General features: G+C 34.9%; 1 protein-coding gene across 1 annotated transcript in view; it reads left to right on the top strand.

Annotated features, from left to right (window-relative positions):
- EIF5B (eukaryotic translation initiation factor 5B) overlaps positions 1-24,486 on the top strand; it is a gene marked incomplete at its 3' end in the record, with an annotated part of 60,454 nt that overhangs the window by 34,623 nt on the left and 1,345 nt on the right. The window contains exons 9-22 of the mRNA XM_084235042.1: positions 1,133-1,207; positions 4,152-4,435; positions 6,311-6,418; positions 6,632-6,742; positions 9,342-9,409; positions 9,964-10,105; positions 16,963-17,094; positions 17,780-17,962; positions 18,103-18,264; positions 20,204-20,335; positions 21,341-21,472; positions 21,577-21,653; positions 21,781-21,945; positions 23,367-23,505. Coding sequence (XP_084091168.1) covers positions 1,133-1,207; positions 4,152-4,435; positions 6,311-6,418; positions 6,632-6,742; positions 9,342-9,409; positions 9,964-10,105; positions 16,963-17,094; positions 17,780-17,962; positions 18,103-18,264; positions 20,204-20,335; positions 21,341-21,472; positions 21,577-21,653; positions 21,781-21,945; positions 23,367-23,505 — 1,910 coding nt within the window. The remainder of the gene's footprint in view (positions 1-1,132; positions 1,208-4,151; positions 4,436-6,310; positions 6,419-6,631; positions 6,743-9,341; positions 9,410-9,963; positions 10,106-16,962; positions 17,095-17,779; positions 17,963-18,102; positions 18,265-20,203; positions 20,336-21,340; positions 21,473-21,576; positions 21,654-21,780; positions 21,946-23,366; positions 23,506-24,486) is intronic.

Genomic DNA, 24,486 nt, shown 5'->3' with positions numbered 1-24,486 from the left:
GTGAATTTTCTCACCCTCCTGCACTTCTGACTGTACCCAGTGCTTGTATAGATAAATAAATAAATAAATAAATCTTTAAAAAAAAATACTGTTTATAAATTGGCATGCATGGGTTTTTAAAAATCATATAAAAATGTTATTTCTTGAGACTAGATATTAATAGGAGAGCCAGTGGAGGGTTAAATGTATGTTTGGTCAAATCAAGAGAAGATAGAGTGAGAATTTTGAGAGAATATGCAAACAATTTTTAGAATCCCTAGAAGCTTTTTAGAGAAAAGCTTTCCTCCTTTACTGCCTTCCTGTTCTTACTGTAAAGTGGATCATTTATCTGAGCCCACCTCAGCATAGAATGATGAAAATTAGAGAAGTTCAGGTTGATATGATTGATAGTAGTTCACTATTTTAGGTGTTTGTAGCACTAGAAAGAATTGCTTATTTAGAAGAATATTTTAGTAATGTTCCTCTCATTGCCTCTTCCTCAAGATGGCTTTTTCAAACTTGTTGACAAATAATTTTTATAGGGAAGCAAAATACCACATGTCTTACCTTCATCTTTCATTTGAGAATAGTTTTGTTTGATTGGATTTCAGTTTAAAAAAAAAAGTTGGTCATTTATTAAATTATTAATATTTGAAATGGTACCTTTCTGGTGTTCTGGAGTTATAAGCACAATATTCTGTTCTTACTTTTAAATGGAGTGGTGTGGTAATTTTGTACTTCAGTCATGTCATTTAAGTAGTATCTGTGGAGGTTAAAGTAAAATAAATTTTAAAGTTTAAGGTGAAAGATTAGAAAAAAGATATGTGAAATTTCATTTGTCCTGAAGAACTGAGTGTGATCATATACCTGTTTCAAGAACTGAAGGAACATTTTAGTGTTGGGGTTTCTAACATTTTAATTACTTCAAATACAAAATCTGGGTTGTTTAATGTGCTATATTCCGAATAGGAAATTGTAAAGTTTTTAGTAATAGCAAATTATAATTTGTTAGCTATATTTAAAAGGTAATTCCAAAGATAATTGATTGTATTTTTTTTTGCACAAACATTTCTCTAATGTTCCACTTTTTCCTAAAGGCAATTTGATATTGCTAGATAACTTTTGTGTCTTTGATTAAAACCTTTATTTATAGAAGAGGAAGAAGAAACTGAGGATGCTGGATTGGATGATTGGGAAGCTATGGCTAGTGATGAAGAGAGAGAAAAAGGTGACTAGCTGATAAGCATGTGTTGATAAATCTGTTTATAATTAAAGGTGTATATGTTTAAAGGAGTATTTTCATGAGTATGAAAGCCATGTGAACATTTCTAGGATAGGAGCCATCTTGATCATTGCCATTGCTCCAGAATCTTCATGTGGACCCTCAATTTATGAATAAATGGTTTCTCAGATGGTGACTTGTAAGTTAGCTCCCTAGGATTTAGGATGTATTTTTTCATAGTGATAAGTTTAAAAATGGATTTAGGTTATTAAAACCTATAGGCTGGCCTCTTTGGTGGTGCAGGAGGTTAAGTCTCAGTACTATGACACTATCTGCAGCCACTGCAGCATGAGTTCGATTCCCCGCCAGGGAGCTGGCACACAAGGTGCAGCAGTCCTCTCCTGTCTCACCCACTGCTGCCCTCAGCAGTGTATTTCAGTAGATCCGCCTGTTCTACTCCCCACTCTATCTAAGGTGAATCCTTACACCCCACGCCTATTCCCCCCCCCCAACCTCTGGCCTACACCCCAGCTTTTGTATGTGTAAATAAATCTTAAAAAATAAAACCTGTAGGCTATTAACTCTTAATAAACCTTAGGTTGTTAAGCCATTTCAACTTAAAATATAATACAAAGATAATATAGTCTCTAAGACCACTATGAATGGAAAGTGTTTTTCTTGGTCATTACTTTCTGTCCTTTGTTACAGAAATCTGCAAAAAAATCTTTGGTCCAATTTGCTGATTATTCTCTAAGTTCTTGAGATGGATATTCAGCTTTTTAGTTTTTCAGTCTTCCACCCCCCCCCCAATATGTTTTTAAAGCTGTAAGTTTTCTGATGTGTTTTTACCTCTGTGTTAAATCTCCCACCATGATTGTAGGCTGTCTTCCTGAGTTCTGTTAATTTTTGTTTTATATATTTTGATGCTGTATTATTAGGTGAATGCAATCTTGTGTCTTTCTAATGAATTGATTCTAATCACTAGTTTATTAATATGTACTTATTTCTAGCAATGCCTTTTACCTTAAAGTCTACTTAATCTCACAGTAATACATCTACACCAGCTTTGATTTATACGATCTTTTTCTGTCTTTATTACCATTTCTGTATCACATCCAGCCTATCTTTATAAATTTAACATTTGATCTAATTAATGAAGTATATTGATTTTATGTATCTTATTTGTTATGCCTATTTCTTTTTCTCTCTTAACCATCTTTTGGATATCCTTTTTTCTTTAATTCTATTTCTTTTTCTCCTTTCATGAGCTTGGAAGTTGTGTTCTTTTTAGTGGTTATTCTAGAGACTTTCAATATGCATCTTTAACCTACCAGTGTCTCATGTTACCTCTTTCCACATAATTCAAGGACTGTAGAATATATGAACAATATTTACCCAATTATGTTTATATAACATTACTCCATTTGATTTATTTTAAACCCCATAATAACTTATTACTATTTTATATATCAATATTAGAGTTTCCCCATATTCTTAACATTTTATTATACTTCATTTCTTCCTGTGTTTTTGACCGTTCATTTGGGATCTTCCTGTCTATGGAACACCTTTTAGAATTTCCTGTAGTACAGATCTGTGAGTGATGCATTCCACTGTTAACTTTCCTAAAAATATCTTTGTTTTTATTCTTGAAGGGAATATTTTCTGAGTGAGGGATTCTTTGATGAGATTTTATCATGATTCCCTTTTCTTGGCGCTCATTGTTTCTGTTGAGAAATCAGGTATTAGACTAAAACTTTTCTTGTCTCTTGGGCTTTCAGCAGTTTTATTACAATTTGACCAGTGTAGATTTCTTATTTATTTTCCTTGTGGGGCTTTTATGAACGTAAGACTTTATGTTTTTATCAATTTTGCAGTGCTTTGAGCTATTTTCCTTCACGGATTCCAGTTATACTTTTGATAGACCTTATCATATCATTGTTTCATCTTCCCTATTCTGTATTTTCCGCCTTCTTGAGTCTCAGTTGTTCATTCTAGAGCATTTCTTTGGTCTGCCTCTGTCTTGTTCATTCATCTTCTCAGCTTTTTCTATTCTGCCATTAAACCCATCTCTTGAGTTCTAAATTTTGTCTGTTGTACTTTCCAGTTTCAGAATTTCCAGTTAATTATTTTTTTAATATTTTTTATTTACCTTCTAAAATTTTTAATCTTGTCTTTTGCTTCCTGGATGTTAGAGGTATAGTCATTATATAATTTTGGTTTTACCACTTCAATATATGGTAGTACTGTGGGTGTTCTATATGCTGGCTTTCCTCATGTGACTTGTTTTCTTGTGTGGCTTGCTGTTTTTATATATTGTGCTGGATATTATACTTGTAAAACTGTGGCAATAATTTGAGGTCAAGAATGTTGTTTCTTTGGTGAGAATTTATATATACCAGGAGTCTAAGTGAACTAGTATACTTCTTGTTTACTTCTTGTTCATCCTTACTGCTGGGGTGCAGTTCTTCGTGATTTCATTCCACAGTAAGGGTGTTACCCAATGTCTATCCACCTTCCCTTCCCCTTAGTCCCCCTGACTCTTTGGTAGGCGTGAATTCCCAATGTCTGGACCTCCAAGCACTGAGAGGCTATTAAAAACTGCTTAGCTTTTCAACTGCCTCCTCTAGAATGAGCAAGTGGGCCTAGGGAGAAAGAAGTACTAAGCATTGTATTCACCTCCCTGGGTTTTGTCCTTTCTTGTACTGGCTTAGTAATGAATTTCCTTATTAGAGAAAGTGTGGATTAATGCATTAAATTTTTACTGTTAAATCATAATCTCCATTGTAGCATGTAGACAAACACTTCATTTACGATGCATGAAAGCATTAATTTGGAATTCATGATACAGTGTTATTGCCTTTGCTCAGTATTGTTTCCTTATTGTCTTTATAGAAATCTCTCATTTTAATCTTTCATTTGTTTTAAAAACCCTTTGTTTTCTTGAAAGAAGGAACCACAGTACATATTGAAGTAAAAGAAAACCCTGAAGACGAGGAGGAGGAGGAAGAGGAAGAGGAGGAGGATGAGGAGAGCGAAGAGGAAGAAGAAGAAGTAGAGAGTGAAGGCAGTGAAGGTGATGAAGATGATGATAAGGTGTCAGATGAAAAAGATTCTGGAAAAACTTTAGATAAAAAACTAAGTAAAGAAGTGAGCTCAGAATCTGAATATGACTCTGATGATGATCGAACTAAAGAAGAAAGGGCTTATGACAAAGCAAAACGGAGGATTGAGGTATTTATTTTTCATATTCTCTTTATTCATTTCCTTTCCACTCCTCTGATCATTCGGACTGTACTCTGTACCTGCAGGCTTTTAGTGAGTAGTGCTTCACAAGCACTGATGTTGAAACGTAATAGGTCTTTGACACTTGCGAACCCAGGAACTTCATTCTCTTACCTAAGTTAAACTGGTGCCTGCCTCTTTTTTTTTTTTTTCAATGTTTTACTCAAATTTTAATGTGATCTTTGATGGCTTATAAGTATGTAAAGTATGCTGAGCATTTGCACTCTAGTTATAAATATTAAAGTGTTTGCCTTGCATATTGAGGTTAGTCAGTCTGAGGCATCTGATCACTTTTGTTGTTTAAATCTGCTGTTAATGAGGCTTCTGTTTGGTACAGCCTACATGTAACTGAACTTTTCCTACTTAATGCTGTAGATATCAAGAGAAATTTTTAATTAGTTTACTTGAGGATGCTGAACTACTTAAAACTGTGAGCATTGTAGTTTTTTTTTATGTGTAGTTATATTTTTGTCTTTATTTAAATTTAATTTGCTTTTATTAGATAATATTGGTTTTCTGCATTGTATATGTTCTAGGGGTATAAGGCCGTACTTCTTCAGACGTGTGTTATTACCACACCACACATACAACCAAAGCACCAGTAACTCTGTGCCCCAGTCCATAGGGCCCCCTCCTCCTTTTGATACCCATCCCACCCTTCCCCCTCTGATAGCCTTAGTTCTGCAATCAAATATCTAAGTTTGTTTTGGTTTAGTTCCTTTGCTTTTTTGTTGTTGTTTATTTTCCACATGTGTGAATCATTCAGTATTTATTACCTAATTTTTAAAAATTTTGCTTTTAATGCCTGTTTATCTTTTGTTTGCCTTTAAAAGTCTAGACAGGGATAAGTTTCCTGAATTCCTAAGGAACTAAGATGGTCTATTATAAATTGAGGTTTCTTTTAACCCTGTTATATATATTGTCATTTTGTGGTTTTTCGGTGGGGGGGCTGCTCTATTTTAGGATGTTTAACAGCATCCCTGGCTTTACCCACAAAAAAATGATTTTTAAATGTTGATTTTTAGTTGTAAATGACATTACTTTGGAGTTTTGATCAAAGTCTTTCTCATTTGCCTGCCAGCTTTGTTTTATTAGAAAAACTTGTCATTTCAAAGGATCATTGTCATGTGTTTTTGTTGTCTTCAGGAAATTTAAGTATTTAGGTAAATGCTACAAAGAAATACATTGTGATTCAAGGATAAGTTTAGTGGCTTATATAGAAGTGGTATTATCTTGAGAATGTAGGAAATTAATTTCTCATCATAGACTGAGATGTTAGTAAATACTTATAATTCTAAGTTTTATAAATTTTGTGACACTTAAGTTTTGAAATAAACGGCTTTACTTTTTTATAGTTCTTCATTTAAAAATATATTTATTGAGGTAACATTGATTTGCAATACTATGTATGTTTTATGGGTACAGGTTTATACCTCTACAAATGTATGTTGTCACACCATGCTGACCACCAAAGCCCCAGTTATTATTCTTTATGGTCCATTAATGATTTTTTATGGATGCAACTGTGTATCTTTTTACATTAACCACCATGTAAGTTAGATAAAAGAACCATGCACGAAAGTGTTCAGAAAATTTAAGCTGACACTTGGTACCATTATTCCTGTTTAATGGTGCAGTTTGACATTTGTATAAACAGGTTTCTCCTCCAAAGGTACTATGTTGTAAGATGCAATCACATGTAATTAAGTCGGCAAAGAACTTGAATATAGGCTGCGACATTCTCTTGCTAAGGCAAAATAAAGGAAAATAATGATAGTATGATTTGAAATAATACTTGTGATTTTTTTTTTTTTTCATTCTTAGAAACGGCGACTTGAGCATAGTAAAACTGTAAATACGGAAAAGCTAAGAGCCCCTGTTATTTGTGTACTTGGACATGTGGATACAGGGAAGACAAAAATTCTAGATAAAGTAAGAAATTTTTCTGTGCATTGATTCAGCCTTTTACATTAAAAACTAATTAACATTGTAAAATATTTTTATTTTATTATGAATGAATAATACTTTCTAAAAAAAGCATAACACATTAGGCAGTTCTCTTTACAACAGATAGGTTACAGCTTCCTTTTTGCTTTTGCTTTTTATATTTCAAAATACAAATCTGAATTTGCTGTCTTATTCCAGCTACGTCATACACATGTACAAGATGGTGAAGCAGGTGGTATCACACAGCAAATTGGGGCCACCAATGTTCCCCTTGAAGCTATTAATGAACAGACTAAGATGATTAAAAATGTAAGTAAATTGTATTTTGTGTGTTTTATAAATTATGTGTAAAATACAAACCTAGAAAAAAAGAACATGACAGTATAACAGACCAACATTGCATGTATTATTTTGCCCTGTTTTGCTTCAGATCTTTTTATATATGAAATAAAACATCAGATATTGTAGGAATCCTCATATTCCATTTCTTTCCCTCTTGCTCCAAGAGGCAATAAGTATTCTGAAATTAGAGTATGTCGTTACTCTCCATGCTTGAACATAATCTTCCTTCTATTTAATTGATTATATGTATATTTTTTCTCTAGTTTATGCTTAATACAATACAGTAAAGATTTATGTAAAGCTTAATTATTATAATTCAAATATCTTTTGCGTTATACCTATGTTGAGAGAGAAATTTGCCAGTAATCTCAGAAGCAGTCTATGCTCCTTTCCATTCAGAGCCCTCTTCTAGTACTTTTATGTAATATCTACCTTTTAATATAAGTAGGGATTGCAAAATGTTGCTAGTTCAATCCCATCATCCATCTTTATTGGATTACATAATAGAGATACTCTACCCAACATGCTGTTGGGTTACTCGGTGATACTTAATATAGGAAAGACCTGATCCTTTACCTTTTAAAATAAAGAGTGTGGGCCTCCCTGGTGGTGCAGTGGTTGAGCGCCGGGTTGCGAGGCTGCCCGCCGCCTCTGCAGCGCCAGTTTGATCCCCGGCCACCGGCGAGCATCCCACACAAAAAAAAAAGTGACCAGTTTGGTTCGGTGTTATACACATAGACATTTAAATATCAACTATGTTTTAATGCATTTCTGTTATTATCTTTGTCCAGTGGTTGACTCCTGAGTCTTTTGATAGAATTAAAGTAGTCTTATTGTTCTTTGGTTGCATTCATGGTGTCTGATATAACAGGATGTTCTAGACTCATCTTATATATTACCTGCTCCAGACCTGGATCTGAGCCTTGAAACTAATTCCCTAGTTCTATTATCACAGAACAGGTGAAAGTGGTATATTTGGAACTGAAAAGTAATAAATTGATAACTGACACATACAACATATATTATTACATGCTGGTATTCTCCTTTATTCCTTTTTTAATCTTTTTAGTTTTGTATATAGGAAGGGTCTCTGCTTATTACTCCAGTTTTTGTCTTTTTTTTTTTTTGAGATTGTATTTTACAAACTTTGCTTTCTGGTAAATCCTTATGGAAGGAATAATGGGAATATTACTCAGGTTTCTGAAAATTGAGTTATTTTGTGTCTTCATCTTACAAAGTCAGTTTTTTTTTTTAAGGATTAATTTATTTATGCATACAAGAACTGGGGTACAGGCCAGAGGTGTGGGAGGTGAGAGGATTCACCAGAGACAGAGCGGGGAACAGAACAGGCGGATTGACTAAAGTACACTGCTAAGGGGAGCAAGAGAGGTGTGCTGTGCCTTGTGGGTAGCTCCCTGGCCAGCTGGGGATCGAACTCGTGCTGTAGTAGCTGTGGATAGCTTTATAGCATCTTTACCCTTGTGCCACCAGGGAGGCCCAGAAAGTCAGTTTTGACCTTTGTGTGTTTTGTTGTTGGTTGTTGTGGGTCAGTTTTTCAGTTATGTTGCGTCACATTTCAGTATGTAATTTAAAATACATATTTTTGGAACAGTTAACAGCTTTTCAAATTTGTAATATTAATTGTGGTTGTATTTAATCTGGTATTTCTATGTATTAGAGTAGTTTATTATAGCTTATTCCACCAGTTGCCATAACTCAAAATCTGATGTTATTTTAGAACATAGTTAAAAAGCATGATTTTTTGTTAGGCCTGTATTAAAGTTCTCAGGATAACCTTTATGTGACAAAGTAGTTACAGTGTTTATATTCCATGCACTAAAGTAAACAATGACAATGCTGAATAAATGTTGATTTTAGACCACCAGAATGTGAATTTGCGAAGTTTTGAATTTGAGTCATTTTAACATAGATTAGGAAATAAAATTTTGTAAAGTTATTTGGAGATTGACAGAAATTATAAATGAACAAAATCTTAAAAGTTATGTGTGTTTGAGAGCGAGATTTGAAGCTTAAAAGAGCATGTCCATGTCAGGCGTCTTGTAATTTTTATATACTTTTGTCAAAAAAAAATCAAGTACTTAAGATACTTGAATGAGGCAAGGTCTGAATCTATTTAATATTTTAAAGTCAGTGGGTAAATTTTCTTTAAAAACACACCCTGGGATATTTCTCAAGAGTTGAAATTGCTTTAAAATTGGATCACATAAATTTTCCAAACACTAAGAACATCTTAGTATTTTTTTAGATAATAGATAATCACTCTTGGAGAACTTATGTGTTATTGTTGCTATTAATCTTCTCAAATTTAGACTGTACCATATTTTGTGACTTTAATAAAGGGAATCTTTTTGTCATTGCAGGTTTTTTTGGCAAAACTCTTTAATATTAATGGAAATATTGTGCTTTATTGATTGACTTGTTTTAAAACTGTTCATTTGGGAAAAAAAGTGGTGTGTTAAGTTGTCATTGCAGAATAATTATTCTGTAAAGAAACTTTCAGTGTTTTGACTTCTGTAAACTCTCCACTTTTCCCCACCTTTTCTAGTTTGATAGAGAGAATGTACGGATACCCGGAATGCTGATTATTGATACTCCAGGGCATGAATCTTTCAGGTAAGAACCATTTAAATCTTCTGTCATCAAGCAAATTGCTTGAAAATTTAAGTCTAAAAGTTCAGAGATGGTAAGGTGTTTGCTAGTCATTAATCTTTGGATAGTATTTAAGATCTGTAGTCCCAGTAACTACTAATCCTCATTTGTGCCTCACTGATTTAGTACTATTTTATATGGATACTTGTTTTTTATAGAGAGAAGTCTTCTACTTTGAAAGAGCAAATCCTAATACATACCTGGTCTATCTCCTGTGAAACCCATTACAGGTGGAATTTTATCCTGTTGCCTCTTGGCCATATTCCTTAGCGCAAAAAACTTGGTCAGTAAAATTGGCAGAAATATTGGAGTAACTGCTGGAACTAACTCATTCCAACTGATGTCAGTTCACTGTCAGATAAGCATTTGGCAAGTTAAGGGCTAATGGCACTTGAATTTAATGCATGTACTTCATTTTGTTCTTTTTATTTAGGCTTTACAAAGAAATTAAAAATTTGACAAGTGAAAGTATTCATTTCAAGATTGCTATTTATGTATCTTTTTCTTCTTTTCAATAGTAATCTGAGAAACAGAGGAAGCTCTCTTTGTGATATTGCCATTTTAGTTGTTGATATTATGCACGGTTTGGAGCCCCAGACAATTGAATCTATCAACCTTCTGAAATCTAAAAAATGCCCCTTCATTGTTGCACTCAATAAGGTAAGTTAAGCTCTTTTGGAAAATTAAATTGTAAAAAAAAGCTTCTTAATTTTTGAATGATTTCAAAAGTACTAATGAACTTCTGTATTAGTAAAAACTCATGCTAAGTATACAGTTTATTTTGTCACATTTCTGTATACAAATGGCCATCATCTTTCAGAATATAGAACATCTCCATATTCCCAGAATGTTCTTTACAGGCAGCCTGCCCACATTTCCAGTCCCAAACACTGATCTATCTATCACACAGTCTAGTTTTGCCTGTTTTTTTTAAAATAATATTAGTGGAATTGTACAGCATGTGGATTATATTTGTCATTTTCACTACTCATAGATTTATCCATGTTATTATAGATTTTTTCCTTTTTATGTTGAGTTATGTTTTATTATTTGAGTGATAACCTAGTTTTATGTATTTATGATTGAAGGACATTGGGGTTGATTCCAATTTTAAGTTACTAATGAAGCAGCTACAAACATGTCTGTGTAAGTCCTTTTGTAGACATTTGTTTCTATTTACTTTGAGTAAATATAGAATTGCTAAATCATATGGTATACATATGTTCAATTTTATGAGAAACTGACACATTTTTCAAAAGAGATTCTACCATTGTACATTTGAATGAGCTATGTATGAGAGTTCCAGTGTTTCTGCACATTTTTGCTGACACTTGCCCTGCCTGTAGCCATTCTGATAACTGTATAGAGCTTAAGTACTGTAGTTTGAGTTTCCATGGTGACTGATGGTATCAGATATCTTGTCATGCCCTCTTTTTGAAGTGTTCATTTAAAGCCTAATGCTCATTTTTTATTAGTGTTGAGCTTTAAGCATTCTTTATTTATATTTAAGTCTTCTGTCCTTTATACAATTCACATATATTCTTGTAGCTAAGAACTTAGTTTTTCACTTTCTTAGTTGTGTATTTTAAATAACTGAACATTCTAATTGTGGCAAAATCCAATTTGGGGATTTTTAAATAATTTGTTTCTTGTTTTCTATATAAGTAATCTTTTCCCACCCCAAGATCATGAAGATTTTCTCCACTGTTTGTAGATATTTAACATTTTGATAAATACATTTGATGTTTGTGCTTGATGTGTAATGAGGGTCAAGCTTTACTTGTTTCCACATAAATATTTAATTCAAAATCTTTGTTGAAAATATTACTCTTTTCCCTGTTGAATTACTTTGAAATCTTTGTTGTAAATTTGTTGACAATTTATGTAGCTATATAGATGTGTGTGTATGTCTTAGTATTTATCTTCTTTCATTGATCACTATGTTCATGCCTTTATTAGGTAGTGTTAAGTTCTTCAACTTTCGGTTTCTACAAAAAGCTTTGAGGATTCTGATTGAGATTAGATAATGGTCTAGTTTCACTTTTTGTATGTGGCTATCCTGTTTTGCCAACATCATTTAGATAAAATTCTGGGAGAATTGACATTTTATTTTTTTTAACATTTATTTTTATATGTACAAGAACTGGGGTATAGGCCAGAGGTGAAGGGGGTGAGAGGATTCACCAGAGGTAGTGTGGGGAGCAGAGCCGGCGGATCCACTGAAATGTATTGCTGAGGGGAGCAATATTTACTCTCATGGCAATATTATGTAGTTTCATTGTCAGTGAGTTAGACCAATTTTTCTAAATTTATCTCTAGTATTTCATAGTTTTGATATTATTGTAAATAGCATTAAAATTTGAATTTTTAATTGTCACTTTTACATAGAAAGTTGATTTTTACATATTGACCTTTTATGTTGTGAGCTTGTTAAATTCACTGATTAGTCCTAGTAACTTTTTCTGTAGATCCTGTGAGATTTTCTAGATATGCTACTATGTTATCTGCAATTACTGTTGTATATTTTCCCTTATCTGTACGTTCTGTGAATTTTTTCTTCCTTACTGTACTAACTAGACTTGTAGAACTATGATGAATAGAAGTGATAATAGACATCCCTGCTTTCTTCTTGATCTTAGGGGGCAAGTGTTTGATCCTTCATCATAAGTTTTATCAGTTGTAAGGGTTTTTTTTTTGTAAATGCTATTAGGTTAAGGGAAGTTTCTTTATATAGGTTGCTTAGTGTTTTCTGGCCTTATTTCTTTTGTTATGAATGATGATTTTTGTCAGATACATATAATGCATCTCAATGTTCATGTGACTTTTCTCCTTTATTAACAAAATTGACTTGATATTTTGTGGGGATTTACTAACTTTCTATGTAAGATTTTCCTTTTTTAAGAGCATTTTAAAGTTCCCACAAAAATTGATATTCATACACAAACCCACCCATACACATCCTCCCCAGTATAAGAGTTTCCCTTTCTATTAGAGTGGTACGTTTGATACACTTGATGAACTTACATTTACCTATAAGAATCACCCAAAGTCCATTGTTTACATTAGGGTTCATTCACTCTTGTACATTTATGACTTTGGACAAATTTATAATGACATATATACATCATTATGGTATCATAATATTTTCTTGCCTAAAAATTCTCTGTGCCTTACCTATTCATTCATGTATCCGCTGTCTCCATGGTTTTGCCTTTTCCAGAATGTCATATAGTTGGACTCCTACAGTATGTAGTCCTTTCAAGTTGTCTTCTTTCACTTACTGTTTATGCATTAACGTTTCCTCCGTGTCTTTTCATGGCTTGGCAGTTCATTTCTTTTTAGCACTGAATAATATTCATTGTCCAGATACACCACAATTTATCCATCCACCCCCTGAAGGACAGCTAAGTTTTGCATTATAAATAAAGTAAACATTCATGTGCAGGTTTTTGTGTGGCGTAAGCTTTTAACTCTTGGTTAAATACCAAGGTGTGTGATGACTAGATGATAAAGTATGTTTAGTTTTGTAAGAAACTGTCAAAGTTACTGTATCATTTTGTATTCCCACAACAGTTAAATTCTGTGTTGTTCCACATACTCACCATCATATGGTATTGTTAGTGTTTAGGATTTTGTCCATTCTAATAGCTGTGTAGTGGCATTTTGTTATTTTATGTTTCCCTGATTGTGTTAAGATATGGGACATCTGTTTATGGGCTTATTTGCCATGTGTACATCTTTGGTAAAGTGTCTGTTAAACTCATTGACACATTTTCTAATTGGTTTGTCTTGTTGAATTCTTTGTATATTTGGATACCAGTTTTTTATCAGATGTGTTTTTTGCAAATATTTTCTCCCACTCTGTAGCTCATTGTCTCATTCTCTTAACATGATCTTTCACAGAGAAGTTTTAATTTTAATTGTATCTAGCTTTCACTTTTTCTTTAACGAGTCATCGAGTTGTATCTAACCAGTCATCACCATAGCCAAGGTCATCTAGGTTTTCTCTTATGATACCTTCTAGAAGGCTCATAGTTTGTGTTTTACATTGATGTCTTTGATCCATTCTGAATTAATTTTTGTGATGGGTGTATGGTTTGTGTCTCGATTGAGTGTTTTGTGTGTTGATATATACTTTTTCCAGCAACATTTGTTATTACTGTTGATTATTGAATCTTAAACCAACCCTGCATTACTAATACAAATCCTGGATTTTACTTGCTAATTTTTTAACATTTTTGTATCCATGAGTGGCTTTGGTATATAATTTTCTTGTAATATTTTTTTTGTCTGGTTTTGATGTCATTGCAGTATTGAACTCACAAAGATGAGGTTGAGTATTGTCTGTTTTTTGAAAGAGTTTGTGTAGGAATGGTATTTTATTAAGTGTTTGATCTAACAAGTAAAATCACATCACCACGGAATTTAAGTAGGTGTGGTGTTATTCAGGTATTTTATGTTTTGCTAGTATAGAATTCTATGTATTCTGTGTTCATGGATTGGAAGAATTAACATGGTTAAAATGGCTATATTATTGAAAGCATATGCAAATCCAAAGCAGTCCTTATTAAATCCCATGACATTCTTTACAGAAATAGAACAAAAATAAAAAAATTCATTTGGAGCTACAAAAACCCCATTTAACAAAAATGTTTGAGTAAAAATGTAGGTATCAGATTCCCTTTGAACTATACTGCAAAGCAATAATGATTAAAACAGGTTGGTGGTAGAGTAAAAATAGATCAATGGAAGAGAATTGAGAGTCCAGAAATAAAACACACACATATGGACAACAAATTTACCACAAAGGCGTTAAGAGCTTACAATGGAACAAAGAAAGTCTGTTTAATAAATGATGTTGGCAAAACAGGATAGCCACATACAAAAAGTGAAACTAGACCATTATCTAACACCATACACAGATATAAATTCAAAATGAATTAAAGATGTGGATGTGAGGCTAGAAACCATTAAATACAGAGATGAAAACAAGTTATACTCCTTGATATGAACCTTAGAGATGTGTGTAGGGACTCCAGTGGCAAGGAAGACAAAAGCAAAAAGAAACAGAACTATATCATACTAAAAAGCTTCTGCACAGTGAAAAGTTTACATTAAAATGGAAAGACACTTGCAATGTCTTTCATATCAAGTCCCAAATAACCAAATTAAAAAATGGACAGGGGATCTGAATAGACACTTCTACACAATGAAGACATATGGATGGCCACAAGCACTTGAAAAAAATGTCTTCTCTTTAGGGAAATGTAAATCGAAGCAGCAATGACATATCACCTCATACCTGTGAGAACGGTTGCTATCCAAAAGATGAGAAGCAAGTGTTGTAGAGAATGTAGCAGAAGGGAAACCCTGTTGGTGGGAATGTAAAGTGGTACAGCTATGGGAAGCAGTATAGAGATTCATCAAGCAATTAAAATAGAAACTCCATTAGATCCAGTTATCCCACTTGTGAGTATTTTCCCTCCCACCACCCATACACTAATTCAGAAGGACCTATGAACCCCCATGTACCTGCCACATTACTTATGGTAGACAAAAATTGAAAACAATCTAAGTACCCATTGACTGACAAGTGAATAATGATGTGGTGTATATATACGCAGTGGCATGCTGTACAGGTGTAAGATGCATAAAGGATTTCTAATGTTCAAAGAAAAAGAAAAGATGAAAACTCTGCCATTTCACAATATGGATGGATCCTAGAGGGTAATTATGCTTGTAAAATAAACCCTACAAAATTAATCACCATATGATTTCACAGATATGTGGTATACAGAGAAAACAAACAGGGAAACTAAATAAAAATAAACTTGAACTATTATACTAATTAGTGGCTACCAACAGGGAAAGAGGGGAGTCCTTAATTTGGGACAAAGGGGAAATGGTGTGAAGCATAGAATTGGATGTTCAGTGGTGAATTTATGTGGTACATATATACATTGATTTTTAGTGATGCATACCTGAAACATAATGCAGTGTTATTTCAGTTAAATAAAGAATTTCGTATTTTTAAAAATAACCCTTTTGGTTTTATTGATATTCCGTATTTGATTTTATTGGTATTCTCTATTGTCTGTATTTTATTGGTTTCTAGCATTCATTTTATCATATTCTTCTGTTTCCATTTGCTCTTCCAATTTCTTATGGTGGGGGTTTAGATCATTGATACTTGTTTTTAAGAATTTAAAGGATATTAATTTCCTTCTAAGTGTTGGTTAGATGTGTTTGTGTCTTTATTATTATCAATTTAGATAAAAATATCTTCTGAATATTTTCACTTGATACAGAATTGTGGGTTTAAAAATGTTTTTACTTTATCTTTGCTTTCTGGTATTTACTCATTTTTTGTTCTCATAAGTAATGCTGTCTTTTTTTTTGTCTTTGACTGCTTTTAGGATATTTTAAGAGTTTCATCAATGTGACTTTATAATAGTTTATTTTATGCTATTTGGGTTTGATTTTTCATAGATTTATGGACTTCAAGTCTTCCTCACATTTTTTAAATTCTGGGTTGTTACTCACTGAGATGTTTTCCTGCTCTATTTTCCCACTCTAGGACTTCTCTACAAATTGAGTTATTTCTCTTAATAGTGTCCCCACAAGTAAAGTTTTTTTTTTTTTTTCCCTTTGATCTTTTTTTTCTCCATATGTTCCAGACGGGATATTTTTTATTGCTCTATCTTCAGGATCACTAATACTTTGTAGTGTGTAATTGCTATTAAGCTCATCCAATAAGTTCTTCACTTCAGATTACAAATTTTTAAACTATAGGTTTTATGTTTTTCTTTTAAAGTCAGTGAGTTATAACAACTTTTGAGTATAATAACCTCATGCAAAATATCATCTTTATCATTTGTCGATCTGTGTCAGCTTACTCATATTTCTCCTTAGTAATTTTCAGATTAGTCTCCTTTTTTTATATGATAACTTTAAGCTAATCCACTATATCTTTTTTTTTTGCTTTTACTATTAAATAATTTTCCTCTCTATCATACTTTTGGAAAGTTTGTGAAATTAAGCAAAATTTAATTCTAATTTGATCAGTAAGGCAGTTAAAATGGGCTATTTTCTGAAGTAAGAAATAACTTCATTTTTTACTTTGTTTTCTTGATATATAATTTCTTGGTGATGGTATTTGCTGTAATTAACCTGTGTCCCTGTGTGCTTAATAAAACCACTTTGGATTTCAAATAATGTGTGGTGGTCACATGGTAGTAATACTAGGAGCTTATCTTAAGTCGCTGGGAGCCTCTCATGAACTGGTTGGAGGCTGAGTGCATGATAACCTCAGCTGTTTCTAGTTTAAGAAAATACACAGGCCAGGGTATAAAGGACTTTAGGTGCAATAGAATAATTCATACATCTGGATATGGAGACCATGGTGTGTGTATAGATACCAGGTATACACACACTTGGAATTTTCTGGAGCTTTTAATCTTAAACTCCTGAGTGTTCTTAATCTTTTAGAGGTGTTTCTTACGAAAAGACTTTTCCAGATTGATAGGCTGTATGATTGGAAAAAGAGCCCTGACTCTGATGTGGCTGCTACTTTAAAAAAGCAGAAGAAGAATACAAAAGATGAATTTGAGGAGCGAGCAAAGGCTATTATTGTGGAATTTGCACAGCAGGTAAGAAAGTTTTCCCTTGTTTATTAAGAACCTATATCATAAAATATTTTCTTTCATTTCGTTATATTTACTATAAAGTTAGTATTTTCATCAATACTGGCTCTATTCTAATGGTTATTAGTGTTTTTCATTCTTTCCCCTTATGCTATCCTTTTTTTTAAAAAGATTTTATTTTATACAAGCATTGGGTACAGTCAGAAGCGTGGGAGGGTGAGAAAATTCACCAGAGTCAGAATGGAGAGTAGAGCAGGCAGACTGATGAAGTACACTGCTGAGGGGAGCAGCGGGCGGCAGGAGAGGTCTGCGCACCATGTGGGACCCTCCTCCGGTGGCCGGGGAGCAGCCGGGGATCGAACCGGTGCTGCAGAGGCTGTGGGCAGCTTTGCAACCCAGCGCTCAACCACTGCACCACCGGGGAGGCCCCCCTTATACTATCCTTTATTAATATCAGTTGATAGTTCGAAGATCTCTCTTTGTAGTTTGGATATTTAAATTTTGAAAACTGAGTTGGCTTTTCTGTAATGTAATTAATATCTACAGACTATGTACGATCTTTTCTGGAGGTTTTTTGAGGAGCTTCAGAATGATTAGCCATTTATATATCTAATTTCTAGTTAGTTTCTATTCTTGGATACCTACCTTTGCAGCATGATTTTTGGAATGATTTTGCTTTTCATGTCTCTAGGGTTTGAATGCGGCTTTGTTTTATGAGAATAAAGATCCCCGCACTTTTGTGTCCTTGGTACCTACCTCTGCACATACTGGTGATGGCATGGGAAGTCTGATCTACCTTCTTGTCGAGTTAACTCAGACCATGTTGAGCAAGAGACTTGCGCACTGTGAAGAGCTGAGGGCTCAGGTGATGGAGGTAATAACAGTCAACTTTTCGGTTTATTGCCTTTTAAAAAAAAAATAAGTTTTAGGGTGGGGATGTTTTCTACTTTTACATTTAGTCAAGGAGGTGTATTTTAGTATATATTTCAATCTCTTTGCAATATTGTGTCTCAGGTTAAGGCTCTCCCAGGAATGGGCACCACTATAGATGTAATATTGATCAATGGGCGTTTGAAGGAAGGAGATACAATTATTGTTCCTGGAGTGGAAGGACCCATCGTAACTCAGATTCGAGGCCTTCTGTTGCCTCCTCCTATGAAGGAATTACGAGTAAAGGTAAGCCAAGGTTGTAGTGTTGACACGTATGCACTTGTACGATATTTGTAGAAGCTCTGCTAAGGTGGTTTTCTCACTTTGAGAACTACTTGGCTTAATGTGCAATACATTTGTCTTGACTTTTATTTAGATGTTGCCATAAAGCGAGGCTCATCTGTCAGTGGACATGTAGGGAGGTTCCTATTTGGGAGGTTCCTGTTTACCAACTGAACTTTTTATAAAGATTATATATTTTTTTTTTAATACAAGTGGTGGGGTACAGGCCAGATGCACGGGAGGGTGAGAGGATTTACCAGAAACAGCGGGGTACAGAATAGGCAGGCTGAAGAAATACACTGCTGAGGGGAGCAGCGGGTGAGACAGGAAAGATCTGCCGTGCCATGTGGGATTCTCACTGGCCGACCGGGATCGAACCTGCGGTGCAGAGGCTGCGAACAGCTTCACAGTGCGGCACTCAACCGCCTGCGCCACCAGGGAGGCCCAAAGATTATATTGTTCTGGTTCTTTATTAACTGGTTTATCATTAATAATTCTTTGAAATCAAAAATTCGTACAGTAACATACTAAAAACATAGAGGATAACTTTAACACATTTTTAGGAAGTGCAGACAATTAGGTAGAAAATGAGAACAATGCTAACACCCCACAGTTGTCTTCATGCCTCTTCTTGATCTTAGCTCCCTCTGTAAAAGTTAACTATGCCATATTTTTATGGCAGTTTACTAATATCCTTGCTTTTTAAAATTAGTTACAATACCTGAGAGTGTACCCATAAAAATATGTATGGATATCATAGTGTTCCTTTGTATCTGACTTCTTCCGTCAAAAAATAATTTTAAGATTTGTCAATTTTGTTGCATATAACTATTCATTTTTGTTGTGTGGTATTCCATTGCATGAATCTTACGGGTTATTCTCTTTATTCTCTTATTGATGGAAAGTGTAGGCTGTCTCCACTTGTTAAATTTTTGTTATTACTGACAGTCCTATTCCATTGAACTTCATTGTATTATCTCCTGGAGCAGTTGTACAGTTTTCTCCAGAGTGTGTACACAGGAGTGAATTACTGAGTTGTTACTTATGCTTATCTTGAGCCTTATTAGATAAGGCCACTCTGTTGTCCTTTGTGAATATAACAAGTTACACTTTGAACTGTAGTTTTAGAGTTATTATTTCACATCTTCATCAGCTCTTTGATGCCAGAAGTTTTTAAATTTGCCTTATTGGTGAGTGTGTAGCTCATTGCTGTTAATGTTTGCACTTGCCTGCTTGAAATATGATTGGTCATTATTTTATGTTTTTGGTCATTTAAATCACTCCTTTGTGAAATTCCAATTTTGCTGTGGTATTGTCAGTCTTTTTTTTTTTTTCCTTTAAATATTCATTTTTATTTATGCATGTAAGAACTGGGGTACAGGCTAGAGATAGGTGTAGAGGGTGAGAGGATTCAACAGAGAAAAGAGTGGGGAGTAGAACAGGCAGATTTTTACTGAAATACACTTGCTGAGGGGAGCAGTGAGCGAGACAGGAGAGGTCTGCTGTGCCATGTGCGTTAGCTCCCTGGCCGGGGATCGAACTCATGCCGCAGGGGCTGGCAATAACTTGATAGCGCTGAGACTTTAACCCCTGTGCCACCAAGGAGGCACTGGCATTGACAGTCTTTATTTTAGATTTAAAAGAGTGTTTTATCTAGCCAGGATACTAATTCCTTGTTATTTGTACTGCAACATCCTCTCTTACCTTTTCTATGATGCCTTGAGAAACAAATACTTACTTTTAATATTGAATTTAGTAGTCTTTTGAGATTATTGCTTTTTGTGTCTAGTTAAAGAAATGTTTCTCTACCTCCAAGGTCATGAAAATACTGTCTTATATCAGTTATCTACTACTGCTAATCATTTACCAAATAAATATAACAAAAATTTTTTGAACTCTGTAGAACCAGTATGAAAAACATAAAGAAGTGGAAGCAGCTCAGGGGGTGAAGATACTTGGAAAAGACCTGGAGAAAACATTGGCTGGCTTACCCCTCCTGGTGGCTTATAAAGAAGATGAAATTCCAGTTCTTAAAGTAAGTTATTTTATTATTTTTTTCCCCTCCAAAACTATTTGAGTTCTGCCTTGTGTCAGAGGGTACACATTAGCAATGGTGAATAAAATGGGTACCTTTGTCTTTGCGAAGCCTTATCTGGTGACCTTGTAGCAAAATAAGATGGTGCTCTTAAATTACTTCAGTTTGTACAGTTACATGAATTGGTACAGACATTGGAATTTTGAAGTATGCCTTTTATTTAAATAAAAAATGAAATCAGAAGGTAGAAGTTTGATCATGAATACCTTAATATTTAGACAGAAATAAAGAGAATCTAATTAGGCACTAGGAGTCATTTTAAAGTCTATTTATGGGAGCACGTGACCATGAGTCCATTGTAGTTTCACAAAAGCACACTATGGACCGTAGTTTACTTGCTCACTTGCCAAATAGAGGAAGATCTCAGCACATGGCTGATCTAGTGTCTGGGACCACCATTATTATTTAGGCAATACCAGGTCACTGCCATCAGGGAACTTGCCCCCATGGGGCCAGTGAGAATAGGACAGATGTCTCTGTGACATCCTGAGTATGGCATGAGCTTTTGCTTTAGTGGCATCATCTGTGGTTACAATCTCTGTTCCATCTCCAGAGCAGTAGTGGTGGAGAAAAGGGATGCTCAGATCATGGAATTAGGTAGGGCATTTCATCGTTAAGACAGAGCCTTTAGGCTACCGCAACACATTATGTTTCTGCAATCCTTTTAGCTTTTCAGTGATTTTAATTACTTCATTCTGCCTACACATCAGCATATTTTAATGTTAGTAAACCTTTGTCTAAAGGTGAAATGAGGCTCGGCTCAGATAAAGGTCCTGAATCTCTCCATACAAGCACGGGTTCTGCTATGCTTTACTCGTTCTTAGCCTTTGTTTTGTATTTTCAGATGAGTACTTAATCAAAAAGAGAAAAAATATAGCTTAATTCTAGTCAGCAGCTGGATAGAGGTGTGATTACAGCCTTTGTCAAATTTAATTTCTTTTCAAGGATGAATTAATCCACGAGTTAAAGCAAACACTAAATGCTATCAAATTAGAAGAAAAAGGAGTTTATGTCCAGGCATCTACATTGGGGTCTCTGGAAGCTCTGCTGGAATTTTTGAAAACATCAGAAGTGCCCGTAAGTATTCCTACCCAACTCCACCAGTCACTGGTTGTCATGGTTTGTGGTGCTGATTCTGTTACCTGACACAGGCAGTTAAATTTGGAAACTCTTTTTTACAGTATGCAGGCATTAACATTGGCCCTGTCCATAAAAAAGATGTTATGAAGGCCTCGGTGATGTTGGAACATGATCCTCAGTAAGTAATTTCTCTTCTGCTCTGAAGACTTGTATATTACTCACCTATTTTTGTAGAACTATCCTTTATGACAGTTGAATGAATGATCCATTTTTCATTGAATGACCTTTGTGTTTTGACCTTTCAGGTACGCAGTAATTTTGGCCTTTGATGTGAGAATTGAACGAGATGCACAAGAAATGGCTGATAGTTTAGGAGTTAGAATCTTTAGTGCAGAAATTATTTATCATTTGTTTGATGCCTTTACAAAGTACAGACAAGACTACAAGAAACAGAAACAAGAAGAATTTAAGTAAGTAGGTGATTTTACTGACTCTGGATCTTTGAAAATGAAGTTGATTTGAGAATTACCAAATACTAGAACAGTATGTAGACAGCAGAAGCAGGGAATTTGCTCATGTACCAGCAGCTGCATCCTGAAGTGGAGTGTTATAAACTACAAGTCCTGTACAACTGAGACATTCCAGCAGTATGGGAATGTCCTGTCTGTAATCTTGTTTTTTTTTTTTTTTTTTTAATTTTCAATTTGGTAGCACCAGGTGTCAGTTGGTGAGTCGCTACTACATCTGTGGGCTTTATCTTGCTGGAGTTTCTTATCTGGAATTGCATAAGAGGAAAGTAACAGAATTAGAGTGGAATATTGGGAAATGAGGTGAGACATTCCATGGAAGGGAAGTTCTTTTCCCTAGCAAACCTCATGAGTGCCTAGTACAGGCACTGCTGCAGGTACTGCAGGAGTCAGCAGTGATCCCAAGCAGGTCCCTCCTCTTGGAATTCAGAGGAGAGACAAGCAATAAACACATGAGAAGCAGAGCAGTCTGGCTCTCCTAGATAAAGAGAGAACAGTAAATCTTGTGGTTGGAGGCAACAGCTCATCTCCATAGGGCTATCATTGGAGTAGAGATAACAGAGGGGCATGAAGTGAGCCATCCACACATGTTTGGGGTATCCAGGCAGAAGCGCACTCCTGGCAAATAGAGATGGGTTCACATGGTGAAATTGGTGAAAGATAAGAAATGAGGTCAGAGAAGTTGGCAGGACTGAGAGTATGTTAAGAAATTGGTGAGAAGAGCCTATCAGGAGGGTCCCATAGTCCAGGCAGAATGTAATGGTGGGTCAGGCCAGAAGCATTGTGGGAAGTGATGGCTCCATTTGGGCTCTATTTTAAAAGTAGAGCCACTGGTAAATAATGGGCTGTAGATTGGGATTTACTTTAGGACATGGAATGTGAAAAAGACTTAGATTTGATTAGGAAGGCTGCTAGGACCTTAAAAGCACTTTAAGCATTTGCTAAAAGGGACATAGTGGCCTTTTGAATAACCTATTTGGGAACATGGTGAGGAAAGGAGGATATGGCATGGCATTTCTATGGCCCCCAGAATAGATTACATGCGTGTCACACTGTCATATTTCTGACAGGTTTTGTAAAAGTTCTATCTTCAAGGCAAAGACTCAGATCTTTGATTGTGGGTACAAAAACACTCCTGTATGGAAAGAGGGGTGGGGAGATGATGAAGAGAAAATGAAGCAACACATGAAGGTAGCCATGATCTGTAGCACCTACCTCTGAGGTGTCTGCATCATCCTTGTTGGTCTCCTGGGCCCAGGGACGAAAGCTGCTGTTATCTAACAGGAAACGCCTCATAGTCACCTGTACTTGTTTTTAGTGATTTTTAAGCTTAAAAATTCTTGGATTTTCTTTTTTCCTTTTAGGCATATAGCAGTATTTCCCTGCAAGATGAAAATCCTTCCTCAGTTTATTTTCAATTCTCGAGATCCAATTGTGATGGGAGTGACTGTGGAAGCTGGTCAGGTGAAACAGGGGACACCCATGTGTGTCCCTAGCAAAAATGTAAGTTCCTGTTGTATTTTTTAAAATCTGTCCTCTCTCAAAGCAGCAAATGGGAGTCTAATAGTGGTGACAAACAAAAATTTAAATCCAGGAAAGCCCATCACTTGTAATTTATACCTCGGTATGGCTAAATACCAGTGTTCCTCAATGTTGATTTTTAGCATCTGATATCAGTGATTCAAATCTCTAGTGAAAGTTGCAAATTACTTTAAATTGTTGCCATTTAAACGTTTTGAAACTTCAAAGCACTCACATTCCCTTCTAGATTAGCATATCTAACAGTATTCACTTGATAACATCATATACTTAATGGTCCTCACATTTCATCACTTCTCCCCAAAATGTTTTTAATAATTCCACCTCCTTAACTTGGCCTCAGGTCCCTGAAAGATGCATTGTATTTGGTTATTTTGGTTTTTCTATCAGGAATAGTCCTCTTTCCATTTTTAAGAGTTCAGAACATAACCTGTTCACAGGTTATTTCTCATCTTGTATTTGTTTTCTCATGACAAGATACTGGTGAAAGTAACCCGTATATTGGAAAAGACTTGTATATGTAGGTGCTTCCCGTGTTCTGTACAGGACATACAGGTGGTTTTCCTAAGAGACAGATCTTTCCCCCTTTGTAATTACTCATCTGTAAGGGGACTTTGAGCCCTTGTGCATATCCTGTTACTCAACAACTTTCATCCGAAAGGCTTAGTAATCTTTGGCAATCCTTGTTTAAGTCAGTTATTACATAAAAGGTTGCAAAACTGATTTCCTCTCCCGTTCTATAAATATTCCTCCCTGTCCTTTCTCATTATCTTATATATTCATTGTTTTCTTAAAAATTTGATGTACTAGGTCTATTACCAGTATTTTTGATACCAAAATTATCCAGTTAGTGGGAAGCCATTCAAGCCAGCTGGTATGTGTCACAGCACCTGGGGCACTTTATTCCTTTCTGGCGTAGTGACATGCCCCAGACTCAGCGGCTAC

This window comes from Talpa europaea, assembly GCF_964194135.1.
Source record: "Talpa europaea genome assembly, chromosome: 6".
In the NCBI taxonomy this organism is placed as follows: domain Eukaryota; kingdom Metazoa; phylum Chordata; class Mammalia; order Eulipotyphla; family Talpidae; genus Talpa; species Talpa europaea.
Note: the sequence above shows the minus strand (reverse complement) of the source record. Positions and strands in the feature narration are given on the sequence as shown.